At 36.0% G+C, this 13,500-nt stretch overlaps 3 protein-coding genes across 4 annotated transcripts; all 3 read right to left on the bottom strand.

The window, feature by feature from the left end:
- Positions 1-444: 444 nt before the first annotated feature.
- LOC124218101 (sepiapterin reductase-like) lies at positions 445-2,182 on the bottom strand. Its single transcript, XM_046624527.2, has 3 exons — positions 1,169-2,182; positions 788-1,101; positions 445-690 (listed from the first exon to the last, which is right to left on the bottom strand). Exons 1-3 carry the CDS (start codon positions 1,401-1,403, stop codon positions 454-456), a joined length of 786 nt encoding a protein of 261 aa, XP_046480483.1. The 5' UTR covers positions 1,404-2,182; the 3' UTR covers positions 445-453.
- Positions 2,183-2,419: 237 nt separating this feature from the next.
- On the bottom strand, positions 2,420-5,034 carry LOC124218100 (sepiapterin reductase-like). 2 transcript variants are annotated; one of them, XM_046624525.2, is made up of 5 exons: positions 4,905-5,034; positions 4,089-4,267; positions 3,618-3,982; positions 3,223-3,536; positions 2,420-3,136 (listed from the first exon to the last, which is right to left on the bottom strand). In XM_046624525.2, the coding sequence occupies exons 3-5, from the start codon at positions 3,850-3,852 to the stop codon at positions 2,897-2,899; spliced, it is 789 nt and encodes a 262-aa protein (XP_046480481.1). In that variant the 5' UTR covers positions 3,853-3,982; positions 4,089-4,267; positions 4,905-5,034; the 3' UTR covers positions 2,420-2,896. The 2 variants fall into 2 exon arrangements, with proteins under 2 accessions (XP_046480481.1, XP_046480480.1); XM_046624524.2 differs by lacking the exon at positions 4,905-5,034 and adding an exon at positions 4,389-4,712.
- Positions 5,035-5,164: 130 nt separating this feature from the next.
- Positions 5,165-11,962, bottom strand: LOC138190315 (ras-related C3 botulinum toxin substrate 1). Its single transcript, XM_069134972.1, has 3 exons — positions 11,413-11,962; positions 9,909-10,120; positions 5,165-7,519 (listed from the first exon to the last, which is right to left on the bottom strand). Exons 1-3 carry the CDS (start codon positions 11,663-11,665, stop codon positions 7,217-7,219), a joined length of 768 nt encoding a protein of 255 aa, XP_068991073.1. The 5' UTR covers positions 11,666-11,962; the 3' UTR covers positions 5,165-7,216.
- Between the last annotated feature and the right edge of the window lie 1,538 nt (positions 11,963-13,500).

Raw genomic sequence — 13,500 nt, 5'->3', positions numbered from 1 at the left:
ATTTGCAGCACTTGTCGGTTTATCAACTAATTATATAAGATTTATTCATAATCACAAGTATTCCAAAAGAGGGGAACGTGACCTGTGATAGGCGAATGGGTCATCACAAATTTGTCAACCTACGGAGCTTAATTAACGAAACGCACGATGTCACCTTGAGATATCCTTGAGAATTGCACTTCACCATTTAATTAACCGTATTATAATTTACTTGAAATTATTTCCTCGGCATTATCTTGGTGCACGGGCATCAACATATCTTATATCGATAGATGATTAGCAGGCTTGCGATTGTTTAAATATGTTCCTTTGCTTGCTGTGTACACGGTTTCATTTTTGAAAGCAAAATATGGTCAAGGGGATGGTCCAAGAAAATGAGAAATTTTTTTTCTTACTCCTTCTTGAATTCAAATAAAGTAATTATACATACATGCCATAACTTTTTGGGGAATTTTAGTTGTTATAGTAATCAATGTGGCTACCAGACTTGTACTTCTGTAATTTGAGTACTTCCAAGAGACGAATAACTGTTTGCTCCGTGGTTAACACAGGGCGATTTTTTACCAAGTTTTTGGTATCCTCATCCTGAGCTTCGCTTGTGTATGTATGTACTGCATGTAGCATATCAGTGTCTACGGGTCCCGGTGAATAGTTCAGTACATTCACATTCGGATTTTCAACAGCAAACACCTAGGAGAATTTTTATGCAAATGATACACAGTCTCAAATGTTTATTTCAAATAATGAAGTTGCACGTATCAAAATATCGTCGAGCCACATATCATACCTTAAAAAACATTTCCCGTGCAGCTTTTCCCGAACAGTAATATCCCATGAACTTGTAAGGTTGAACAGCGCTGTATGATGAGATATTTATTACCAGTCTAAGAACTTTTGAGTAATCATTGAATATTTCCATGAAGACGCCATTCAAAACTGCTGGAGAAAATACATTAAGATTGTAGTATTCCTGCCAAATATTAAAGTCAGTCATAGCTACAGTTGACTTCGTAAGGTCGCCAATAGATGCTGCATTATGGACAACGATAGCCTTTTCAAACTGCATTGCACCTGCAGCACCTAAGACTTTATTAATTACATCTGAAACAAAACATAACGTAAGATAAGATTCGTGAAATATTTTGCTTATTGCCACGTTGTAAGTTACCTTTTAACTCATGTGCTGTAGCAGTACTCAGATCAACGCTTGCAGTATGAACACTTAAGCCTCTTGGTAGCTTATCGGCCGTTTCTTGCAGCCCTCTGGCATTTCTGGCAATTAATAACACTAAAGAATCATTACCTAATAACGGGGCAAATGACTGTGCTATTTGTCTTCCGATTCCTTGACTAGCACCGGTAATGAGAAGAAAAACTTTTCCACTCAAGTAGGCTGCAGACATGTTATACCAATATTTAAGGTGCGTTCTAGTAACTTCTACAATTAAAGCCTACTTATATGGATTCAAGTAATATTGATTATGTTAACACACTGAGTGTCTCGAGCGGTTTGCTTGACTTTGTCGAGGTGATCTCATATCAACACACTTAATAGATTGTCATCACACCTAACTGTTAGATAATAGTCAAGGATTAGGTGACAGAAAGTTGTGGTAGGTATACGTATATTCAATGATGGTTCCTCGCTAATTTTAAATTTATATGTACTTCAGCACAGAGAAAGACACATATTTAAACTTCACTGTGTATGACAACTGTTAGTTATAACATGGAACAAATACTTACTTGTTAATTTACAGTGGATAAAAATGAATTAAATATATCCAACTTTTCTATTTCTTCTCTAATTTATGTGAACCTGTAAGCAGTAGAATAACGCGTTCTATCCTAGTTGTATTCCAGCGATAGCAGAAACAACAGCTTTCACAGATCGGATAAATTCTGGTAATAGTGTAATATAAATAATGAAATAATAACTGTAACATTCAAGTAACGTATGAACATTGCAGGCGCAAATAAATCAAATACATGGTAGCCCAAAGGTAGCAAAGTACGACAATGGCACTAAGGATAATGCTAGTAATTGATTCTGAATACCACTCCTGAACTCCAGACCCTGAACTTCCACAGAAATCGAGGAGTAAATAAAAATAGGCTTACAGTCGGGCCTCGATTCTACGGACAACTTGGGACCGAATTCCGGAGAATCGAGGTTCCCAGAGAACAAATCTTGGCGCTACCACATGCCCCTTTCATAGATCTCACCTACTTCAACTCTTGCGATACGGGTAGAGAGTCCGGAGAATCGAACTCCGTAGAATTGAGGTCCGACGGTATATAACACTGTGATTATTAATTAAAGTGGGAATTAGTAAATTCATTCAATTAGCATTCCAAATGAAACAATCTTACGTAATGCATCGTTTACAGAATGACATTAAGAATAATTTCTATCATATGGTGTGTAGTAATATTCAATTTATTATAATTATTTTTCAGTATCGGACACGGCAATGATGGTATTTATCTATTAGCAAAATTATGTCTTACTGTGAAATCAGATCCACATTAAAATCAAATTGTTTAGCTTTTTGGTGGGAAAATACTGTCTCCAGTAGATTCAACTAATCATTGTATTTCATTCCAGGTGAACCGTTTGCTATTACATTTACAGTGGAGCGTCATCATAGTCTTGCTGTTAGGGCTGTGACAGGACTCTGCCGTCCCTAGTGAGCCCCTACCATGGCAATGCCATGCACGTTAGTTGTTCCAATTGCGTGTTGAAGGGAAGCCTGGTGACGCGTATGATGGGAATATGTAGGGGAATAGGCTAATATTGACGCTCCACTGTATATTTATTCTTCACCGATTCATGACTTTCATAATGTTATTTTAGCTGGTGTAAAATAATTCCCATACCTTACTGCTTCAAATCTTACTTGTCATAATAATCAACATGATCACCTGACTTGTAGTTTTGTAACTTGAGTATTTCTATAAGACGATTTACTGTTTGTTCTGTCGTCAAAACTGAACCGCTTGCTTTAAAATCATTGAACATTTTTTTACCGTCTGCATCCCCCAGATTTTTCCGTAGCACTTGTTGCATATCAGTTTCGACAGGTCCTGGTGAATAATTCAACACATTTACTTCAGGATTTTCAAGAGCAAAAACCTGGAAGAATTTGTAATGGATTAGCGCATGATATATATTTCAAAATGATAGTTTATGTACTCGACCAATTTTATCCTAATACATACCTTAAAGAACATCTCTCTTGCAGCTTTTCCAGTACAATAGTACGCCAATGATTTAGACGGTTGGATTCCACACAAAGATGTAATATTTATAACAAGTCTTGTAACTTTTGTATCTTCGTTGAAGAATTCCATAAACACTCCATTTAAAATGGCCGGGGAAAAGACATTAAGATCATAGTAATTGCGCCAGGTTGTGAGATCTTTCATATCATTAGTTGGCTTTGAAACATCACCGAGTGATCCAGCGTTATGAATAATTATAGCCTTCTCAAATTGTGTCGCACCTTCAGAACCCAAAGCTTTGCGAACGACATCTGCAAGTAATAAAACCGGCCCTGATGTAGATGGGGGGTTATAATGGCCATGCATCCCTGATTCTTTTTACAATTACTTACCTTTTAATTCATCGGCCGTTGCCACACTGAGATTCATACTTGCTGTATGAACGCTTAGGCTTTTTGGTAACTTCTGCGCCGTTTCTTTCAAGCCATTTTCATTTCTGGCAATTAATAATACCACAGATCCATTTCCCAGCAAGGTAGCAAATGACTCTGTTATTTGTTTACCAATTCCCCGGCTGGCACCAGTAACAAGGAGAAAAACTTTACCAGATAATAATGGCGCAGACATGATGAAAGTTGATAAGTCTATTTATGGTAATAAATCTTTATTCTGAAGTCGTTTGATCGTGCTGTTGATCCGTTACAGTTTGAAGAACGTCTGCTTTCAGTAGCTGTACCAATTCACTAGCAGTCAATGCCTGAAAAAGTGTAAAATGTGCAATTTAAAAACGGAATATTCAGTTCAACGACCGTTACTCAATGCAATTTTTACTCCTTTCAATGCCAATAAGCTTTGTAACTAACCTGCAAATGTGGAGCAATATGTCGTACCAACGGATTAGCAGCAAGCTCAGATTCCTCCTCGGTCTGAGCTTGACAACCTTCGGTCAATATTCGTGCGATACAATCCTCTTTGACAGCTGTCAAAGATTTGACAAGGTCCTTCTTGGAGGATCCACCCTGCACAGCTCGTAGTTTTGAATCTAATGAAACAAATGTAAAGAAGACCCATCAAATTACGAATCAAAGATAACGGTAGAAAAATTGCGCCACAAAACATTGACCTGTGACAGCCTAAAATAAAAATAAACCATACAAACTTACAGAGACTTTGCAAATATTGTTCCGAATCAGGTAATTTAGTCTGTTCGGTTCTATTCTCGACAAAACAATCTTCGAAATGATTCCCCTCTGAATCTGACCGAGGACATGAGTTTTCGCGATTAGTCCAAGGATCGGATACCACAGTCTTCATGCCTTCGCGGTCTCTCAATTTCGTTTATTCGGTAAAAAGAGCATGAGAGAAGCAGTTAGGCGTAGTATAAAAAATCTCTCGCAACGTCAGTCAAGGAGGTTAGAAAAACGACACTATTGTGTCACTATGTGTCAACGGTGTCAACTGACAAGTACGCGCAATCTTCGATACGCAACAGCTGAAAGATAGAATCGATATTCCTCGCAATGCAAACTGCTGCGGTTGAATCGTACGAAATATTGGAAATTGCGTACACAATTCTCCCGTCTTTGTAATTGATGCTGTAAACGATTATGGCAAAAAAGAATACGTCGCATAAGACAGTTTAACTTAACTAATATCTAGCCAAATTTCGATATACATACCGGGATATTGCTGTAAAAGCACCACTTTTATCCGTAAATTAAACCGCATATGTTCAATAGAATTGCATTACATCAGTAGTCGAATAGACTTAGCAGACTTGCATAGTCCGTCAAACAGTGGGGATTAAATGAAAGGCTAGAAAATGTGAGAAATTAGATGTGCTATTCGTACACGAATCGTAATTAGGGTCACACAGAATTTCTGTGTAGTATATGTTTCGATATGACACAGTCAGCTCAATGCGAAAGTGATTTGATTGCATTTTGCATAGATTGATTAATTTTTATTTAACAGTTATCCGGTCTTGGCATTCTTCAATGATGTATTTTCCGACAGTGAAAAAAACGACCAAGCAAACGATATGCAAAGTTCCATAGGATATTTCTATAACGAGTTAATTTTTAGTTGGTTTTGCTGTTTTGATACAATGGAACTGCAGAATTTTAGTAATTTAGGTGATTTTTGAAATAGGGATTTGGTTACTTCTTTTGCATGTATGCATAAAGAACAATAATGAGTTTTATAAAAATACCATGTGCTTTACTATCAAGAGTAGACACATACTAATATTAAACATTATGCATTATTCATTGTGACAGCTCTTCAGTCTGAAATTTTTCCCTTAAATATTTTACATTCCTAAAATTTCTAGCATTAAATATCAAAGAATAAGAATAATATATGTATATGATATAGTATTATACATGTATATATAAATATACACATAGTTAATCGGTAATCTTAATAATACTACAGAAAGAGATGCTCAAAGGTGCAATTTTGAAAACAATAGTCACAGTCACATGAATAGAATTTCATGCACACATAGACAAAATTTGTTGACCATCGCAAAATTGGAAACATTTGTGTGTTTACTGTCTTAATCATATAGTCTTGTTCAATTTGATACATCAGTACCGAACTGCTGTATTTAATTTTATAGTTATGTGTAAATACCTGTGAAAGATTGCATGACATTTTAGGCATTATGCGTCAATAAACGGCTATCTTGTAATCTATCATATTGAATTCCGGTTATTGACATTTTTCGGTTAGCAAAAACGAATTAAAAAAATTCAAAAGGCGCAGATAAACCAAAAACTGTAAATACTCGCTTCGTAATCGAAAAACATGTGACTACAATTTAATAACAATTACGTTGCATTGTTAAATATAATGCAGTAGTCAAAAAAACGTAACATATTTTAGAATTTATTTCAATAGAAGTAAGAATAGCCTCTGCATCATTCATAAATAAATCACAACCGGCGAGTTGCCAATACTCTAGAATAAGGGGGGAGGGGGATACATAAAGTACAAGTAATACAAGAATAATAAATTACGCCAGTACAGGCATCAGGAATATTGTTAAGAGAGGCCTAAACCCAACCGTCAGAATCTGCACAATGTCATCTATCAATTGACACAATACATCTCATAGTTTTTGCAACAACTCACTTTACAAATGTCAAAATTGATGAACATGTTCAATATAACAACCCTGTATTTTGTTCAGCAGTAGCTATCTAACTTATAAATAATAGTCATATTGTATACTTACAGTCGGAAAATCAAGAATAGTTAGTGAATTCAATAGCCTGAATTTCAAAATAAAATGCAGGTAAATAAATGATCGACATGCATCATGTAACACAAGTAGCAAATGATAGGAAAATTGATTAATAATTCTTTCAAACAGCACGTTCATATTTTATCACGCAATAACCTCTCTAATGCTTACACCTACACGAAAAACAAACAATTCAATAAAAATAAGAGGCTAATAATTTATAATAATCCGGGTACTGGAAGACAACCATCAAGAACTACAAGCAAAATACAACCAAAGAATAATATAGAATAGTTTTTAACGCGTAATTTGAACACAGTACTAGTTTTAATATCCACCTTTCTTGGTAATAATTTAGCTATTTATATATCACGATGATCACTAACCTTTGAAATCATTCAATTTTATATATACAATTTAATATTCCATGCAGAATCAACTGATACTGAGGTTACAAGTTTATTTTTTTTCACAACACTAAAAATTTGAAGCTGCATTTCGTCCTCGTTAACTAAACAACCTTCTTGCCTCGATATAAAGTTTTTACATCTACTTTGCATAAGAGTTTTCTTTTGCAACATGGTTCTCATTATTCAACAATATTTTGATTCTATTATACATTGGAAATTGTTCAGCTATGTCGAAACTTCAATAAAAGATTTCAAGAAGACAAAACGATTCTGACGGCAAGGCAGCCACGGTTGATCACAGTGAAAATCTAGAGAGTCTAAATGTAAATTTTTACGCGTCGGAAGACCGCTGTCTTTCCCAACAACACAGCCATCTGCGCCAGAATGGTGGTGGTTTTCTACGTCGGTAGACTAAATTGGCACCACCACGTCGTGTACTCAGTGCACTAACTATTGCTTGATCAAAGGCCTCCTTCAATTCCTGCTGTGTTAGTGCTGAGGTTTCAACGTAGCTCACAGCACCTAATCGTTGGGCTAGTTGATGACCTTGGATTGCTGTAATTGGTCCCTGTCCATATCTTGCTAATTGTAACATTAGTTGAACATCTGATCTTAAATCGCTTTTTGTGCCCACCTGAAACAAACAAAATTATTAAGCTGTTAGACTGTCAATTGCTGAACATATTGATCTGAATTATAATCATTGTAATATCCATGAGACAGAATATGATATAAAGCAAATGTCGATGAAAACATACTTCAGCAACAATTAGCATTTGCTTGTGTTCAATAGACTGAACATCTTTTTGATGTGACATTCACCAAGAAATAGAGGTACTATTTTGGCATCATTCGTCCAATGCGAAATTATTTGTCTTTGAATGTACAGGGTGATCCAAGACTATTGCTCCATAGACTGTCCATTTGTTCCTTGTGAAAACGCGCAACTGAAACATTTCTTTATTTTTGAGGGAAATTTGTCATTTGCGATTTACATTTGATCGTCACTTGATCGTCATTTGACCGTCGAATCTACATTGGATCGGGATTTGAATGTCCTGCGCTTGGCAGCTGTCCTAAGCCAGCAGATGCGACTAGATTGGCCAATTTCAAACTGGTGTGAGTTGCAAACACCAAGTTTCAAAATTAAAAGTAAAAAAGGTGTCAGTCGCAGATTTTCTCGAGGAACACATTGATGGCTTATGGGGTGATAGTTCTGGGTCACCCTGTACGTAATATCCTTTCAACCCATTGAATCACTTTCATATGTCAAGACAGTTTAAATAATTTATTTGAAATTTTCTTGGAAAATTTGAATAGTTACTGACTAGATTTTGCATGAAAGATATGGACAAATATGAGGTTGAAATTCCTTATGGTTAATGTAGTCACCCATTTTTAAGAGTGTGTGACTTTAAGTAAAGTGTAATTAAATAAAATGTACACAAATTTCCAAAACTCAACTTATTTAGGGTGCTTGTTAAAAATTATCGAAGAAATTGCTTGTATTTTGCTCGGCTTTCCCTGGCTAAAACTCAAATTAATAGTACCAAATCAAGTATCTAGTAAATGAATCTTCAAACCGATCTGTATTTCAGGACAAGTTCGTGATCTATTCAATGATTATCGAACTGAGCATGTGAAAGTAATTATTAGATTTTGCCCCTTGATGAAGGAAGCTTGTTTTCTAACTCGTTTTGTAGTACCGGAAAATACCCCAACTAATTAAAAAGTTTCCTGACTTTTTCCAATCTTCCCTAACTATTTCTCAGTTTTTTAACCTTTCTCTGACTTCCGAGTATTTCCAGACCAATGCTTACCATTTTAGTCAAAGCCAATCCAAAGATGCAAAACAGTAATTTTTTGAATAAATGGTTCACTCATTTAACATTAGTAATTTCGATCTTATTGAAATATTTTTGAAATATTTGAAAGTACATTCTTGAGAAATATTCTTAACATATTAAATTTCGATTATATAAAAGTGTGTCAGAATTTTGCAAAGTGATTTAATTAAATTCATACATGTAAGTAAAGCTTTCCAAACTTCAATAAGTACACTGTTTATCATGAATGAAGCAGAAATTGAATTATTAATCTACTCGATTTGCCATCCCTTTTGAGCAACTTATATTTCAATCAAATTATGTCAATGTAATCACAGTAGGTATACATCCAGTATTGAAAGCTATTACGTGAAAATGTATGGCGTAGATCTCTCTAGTCAGTGATTGAGACATTACGTTTTATCTAATTCTGATATACTCCCACAGCCAAACATCACATTTCCTATCGACTGATTTAATATCAGCGAGGTAACATGGTGGGTTATCAACTCTTCAGAATGATCGGACTATACAGAAAGGTGGCATTCAAATGAAGGTACATTTCAAATTATGTGATGGCATTTGATGAAGAACCAAAGTTTCCAGACAAAGATATTAATTACAAAACCTGATTTACTATTATTAATGCTAAAGCTCAATTCATAAATTTGAAAAGGTATACAGATTCTGCTGCAACTATTTTTTATGTAATGAATAGTTCAGACATTTCGAACTTACAATTTTACAAGTAAAACCTCCGTTTCAGAGATACTTACTATTTGCCGCTGTTAATGAGATAGTTGAGTATGTATTTGTCCAAGTTTTCTTTGTCACGCTATCAGTAGGTTATTTCCTAATCAAAATATAATGTAATCTTCACAAAAGATTACAAGTTTTACAACACAGAACAGTCATCTCATTCATACGCGAAAAACACTAAATAACTTTTAATTTATTTACTCTATTACTTGACCTCTTCATTAATTAAAATAACCATATCCTTCGGTATTTCACATGCACGAATAATTTCCAACTACAATTTTTGCTTTGTATTCTTTTTTCACTTAGGATTAGTATAAAATGTCAGCGAAATTCGGTATTGCGATTCCGTTTGAAAATATGAAAGGGATAAAATTCAACGTCAATATAATTCTTGAAAAATAAGCATTTCATAAAGCTTTAAGTGAAGTAACTCACCAAAATAACTGGAGCGTTAGGACAATTCTTACGGACTTCTTCAGCCCATCTAGTTGCAACGCTATGATACGACGATGGGTTTACGACGCTGAAGCAAACTAGAAATACATCCGTCTCTGGATAGCATAGCGATCGCAGAGGGTCGAAGTCGTCTTGTCCTGCTGTATCACATAGCTGAACGTTCACAGGCTGTCCATCGACATTGACAACAACTAAAAATATAGAAATACATGTGTTTGTACAAAGTCAAGAAGCTTTAACTTCTAAGCCGAGCAAGTAATAATTTTTGTCGCTCATAGCCAGTGAAACAGCTGAAAACCAATCGACAAGATATCGTAGAATAAATATGAGTAAACAGTGACAAAATACTTGTTGAATTAAGTAGAGAGTCAAATTGAAAATTTTAATTGTTCGAATTATGTTTTTACATACTGGTCACACATTACTTAACTGCGCATTGCTATCAGATCCCAATATTCACTGTGTTATTTTAGGGTGATCAAAAGTTTAAGTCATAAAATTTTTGTACCCAACCTTTGAAGTTTTATGACTGTATACAAGCTTAGCAATCATTAATCAAAATGCTGTAAATACTGCCACATAAACAAAATCTTTACAACTCACATGGCTTTTAATTGCTATCACATTATATTATAAAGTGAAACAGCAATGTATGTATCATGTTCATTCGGTAATAAAAAATGTCAATAATTTTCCTTATTTTTTACTATCGATCAATACGGTCTCAACTATAACGAAACTTGAACCACATTTGTTCAAATATGAAAGCGTGTTCAAAAAATGTTTCTCTCAAAATTGTCAAGTATGTACAGATTATTCAATTAAAAGATTTTCTTCACTTTGAAAATCGTGATAAAGTTAATTGATGGCATATGAAATAAATTGATACATTTCAAATTAAACTTTTGCGATGATATCCAAGTTCAATATAAAACTGTGCATCGAAACAAATGCATCATCTTCTTGACTGAAATATAATGTTGATAATATTGGAGCATGTGCTTGTAGCAAAAATATTCCAATAGTTCAGCGCTTATTTTAAGTTACGTTAAACTTCAATTTTTTGGTCAAGTTCCCTAACTCTTCCCTGCTATTCAAGTTTGCAGCAGATTGAATGTAAGGAAGAAAAAGAAATGATCAACGATAGCTGCTGATACAAAATGATTTGATATTTAAGGTAATTTTTTTCTTACCTCGAAACGTTATATGACACAAGTAAAGAGCAGAATAATTTAAAAAAGACAAGGTTCAGACAATGTTTGAATCGAGATTTGCACGCATTAAAAAAGGAGAATTTAAATATAAACGTACCTGATTACCGTGCTTATAACGTGAGGCTAAAATTAACTTGCTCGACAAATATTTGACAGAATGATCGTGGAGGATTAGTAAAAGATGTAAATTTTGCAAAAATGTGAAAAAAACAGGATTAAATCGTACAGCAGTTACGAGCGATAAGTAAGCTGAGAGTGGCAAGGCTTACCGTTGTAATTATCGAAGGCCGTGGGAACGTATTCGCCGGGGAAACCATTAGTCGAATATGAAACTACGAGGCTAGTTTTCCCCACGGCACCGTCGCCGACGAGAACAACTTTAATTCTTCGATCAAGGGGAGCGTGATCTCCGGAAGCACCATTCTGGGTCGTCGATCCGGCGGCCCGTTTTACCTGCATCTGCATCATCTGTCCACCCTTCAGCAGCGGTTTCGTCCAATTCGAGTGTGACGAGGGTGGCATAATTTCACCTCTATTGTTGCACGCGATTGTGTTGATGTAATCACGCTGCTAATATTGCTGCCAATAACCTCACTGGACACGGACGACACATCGACACCTATACCACGCTCCGTTTCAGTCTTATTTTACTCCATTGATTCGCTAATCAGTTTTATGACACTTGTGGATCAACGATACTCCCGGCTGGCCCGAACCCCGCTCCAACACCACGAACCTGCAGCCCTGTACGAACGGTACGAACTCCACGAATCGTACACACAAACTCTCGAGAAAACAATGGAATGACGAGTCGGATAGCCGAAGGTAACCGAGGGGAACCGAGGGGGATACGTTCGGTGTTCACCTGCCGCGACGGGGAGCCACCAGATGCGCACCTGCGCACCTGCCTCGTGACAAAGCCTGGCCATGCGCTGTGCCTCATCAGCCTCATATTCCGAAACCAATACACCTTAATGCAGATCGTGGACGGTCCACGCACATGCCTGTGCACGCAGCTAAACATCAGAAACAGAAAACTCGTTTTCAGAAGCCTTTTTTGTGCTTCCGCGCCCCCGATTTTAACATAGGCAGGTACAAAAAACGACGAAACTACAGGCCGATGATGCCTGCGTACAACGTATAATTTTCACGCTGTAACACGGGCAATTAATAATCTTAGAAATCGATCGGAACAGTGTAAATTTATTTTCTATTCAATTATTCCGATCTGATTGTGTACATGTATGCAGCAGCAGGGGATCAATGACACGATATGCGTGCATACGCGCTATCTGCAATTACGCACCCACACATTTAAACATTTTTCTCATCATTGTTATTTTGTATTGTGCATACATGTGTTCTCTTATATCTGACACACGTATGCATTATGATAATACAGAATTGCTGTTATATTGCTTGTTACGAGTATATCTTTATCTACTGCAGCAAGTTCCCTGGATGCCAAGGGTGAGAGGGAGTGGGCAATAATATCATGCGTCCACGCTTTATTGTTGGACTTGTTGGTATAGGCGTCTCATCGTTCAATCGTATAGTTGAACCACGAGTTGAACACTTCGGTATGAACGCATAAATAAAATAACGAGCACATGCACTATATCGCATGCGGCTGGATGCTTCAATAACAGCTCGGTTACTGGAACTTTGCTCGATATCGTGCAGCAAGCACCGCGAGCATTACTTGTTCAACGTATTTTATACTTGACGATTGTCGGGTATATATGTATAGTTACAGGTGTTTGCAGGTATCACTGCAGTAAGTTTTTCGGAGGGTGATATTATCCCTCTTACAAGTCGATATACATTCTGAGAGTTACTAATATATGGATCAATGTTTGCTCTGTTCGTTGCATTCAAATTATATCCCTTCGTTAGCGTTGAAAATGTAAACTTTGATGAGTTGATGATTTCACACCACCTGCAATCAAGTCTGAAACTTTCTACACCGGTATAGAAACTGTAAATGCTGCATTAAATCGGCGTGTATACTCTAGTCTCGATGTCATCCCCTTTTTCCAAGTTGAACGGGTTCGGTTAACGGAATCTATGTACAATAAACACGTATAAAACTGCAGGATGTCTATATTAGTTACCTTTCATTCTCTAATCTCATTTATTGACAAGTATATACATTAGACCTGTTCTTAAGAAGGGCAAAATCGAATTTTAATGGTCTTACCCCCCAAATTGGTTCGAAATAATTTAAAAAAAACGTCCGAATTTTTAAAAATTTTTCATTCCATATTTACCCGTGCCTAGGAAGCCTTACTTTTTCCCATAAGAAAAGCATTGGTTTTTCGGGATTTTTAATCGTTTTTTTACCGCTGCCGTAATTA

Source organism: Neodiprion pinetum, chromosome 4 (assembly GCF_021155775.2).
Source record: "Neodiprion pinetum isolate iyNeoPine1 chromosome 4, iyNeoPine1.2, whole genome shotgun sequence".
Classification (NCBI taxonomy): domain Eukaryota; kingdom Metazoa; phylum Arthropoda; class Insecta; order Hymenoptera; family Diprionidae; genus Neodiprion; species Neodiprion pinetum.
Note: the sequence above shows the minus strand (reverse complement) of the source record. Positions and strands in the feature narration are given on the sequence as shown.

Coding starts and splice junctions, on each gene's coding strand:
- LOC124218100 (XM_046624525.2), bottom strand. CDS start 3,852: ATGTCTGCGCCATTATTATCTGGTAAAGTTTTTCTCCTTGTTACTGGT. Junction 3,537..3,617: donor AACGGCCGATGAATTAAAAG/GTAAGTAATTGT, acceptor TATTACTTGCAG/ATGTCGTTCGCAAAGCTTTG. Junction 3,137..3,222: donor CAAGAGAGATGTTCTTTAAG/GTATGTATTAGG, acceptor AAATTCTTCCAG/GTTTTTGCTCTTGAAAATCC.
- LOC138190315 (XM_069134972.1), bottom strand. CDS start 11,665: ATGCCACCCTCGTCACACTCGAATTGGACGAAACCGCTGCTGAAGGGT. Junction 10,121..11,412: donor GGCCTTCGATAATTACAACG/GTAAGCCTTGCC, acceptor CTATATTTTTAG/TTGTTGTCAATGTCGATGGA. Junction 7,520..9,908: donor CTAACGCTCCAGTTATTTTG/GTGAGTTACTTC, acceptor TGTTTGTTTCAG/GTGGGCACAAAAAGCGATTT.
- LOC124218101 (XM_046624527.2), bottom strand. CDS start 1,403: ATGTCTGCAGCCTACTTGAGTGGAAAAGTTTTTCTTCTCATTACCGGT. Junction 1,102..1,168: donor TACAGCACATGAGTTAAAAG/GTAACTTACAAC, acceptor GTTTTGTTTCAG/ATGTAATTAATAAAGTCTTA. Junction 691..787: donor CACGGGAAATGTTTTTTAAG/GTATGATATGTG, acceptor AAATTCTCCTAG/GTGTTTGCTGTTGAAAATCC.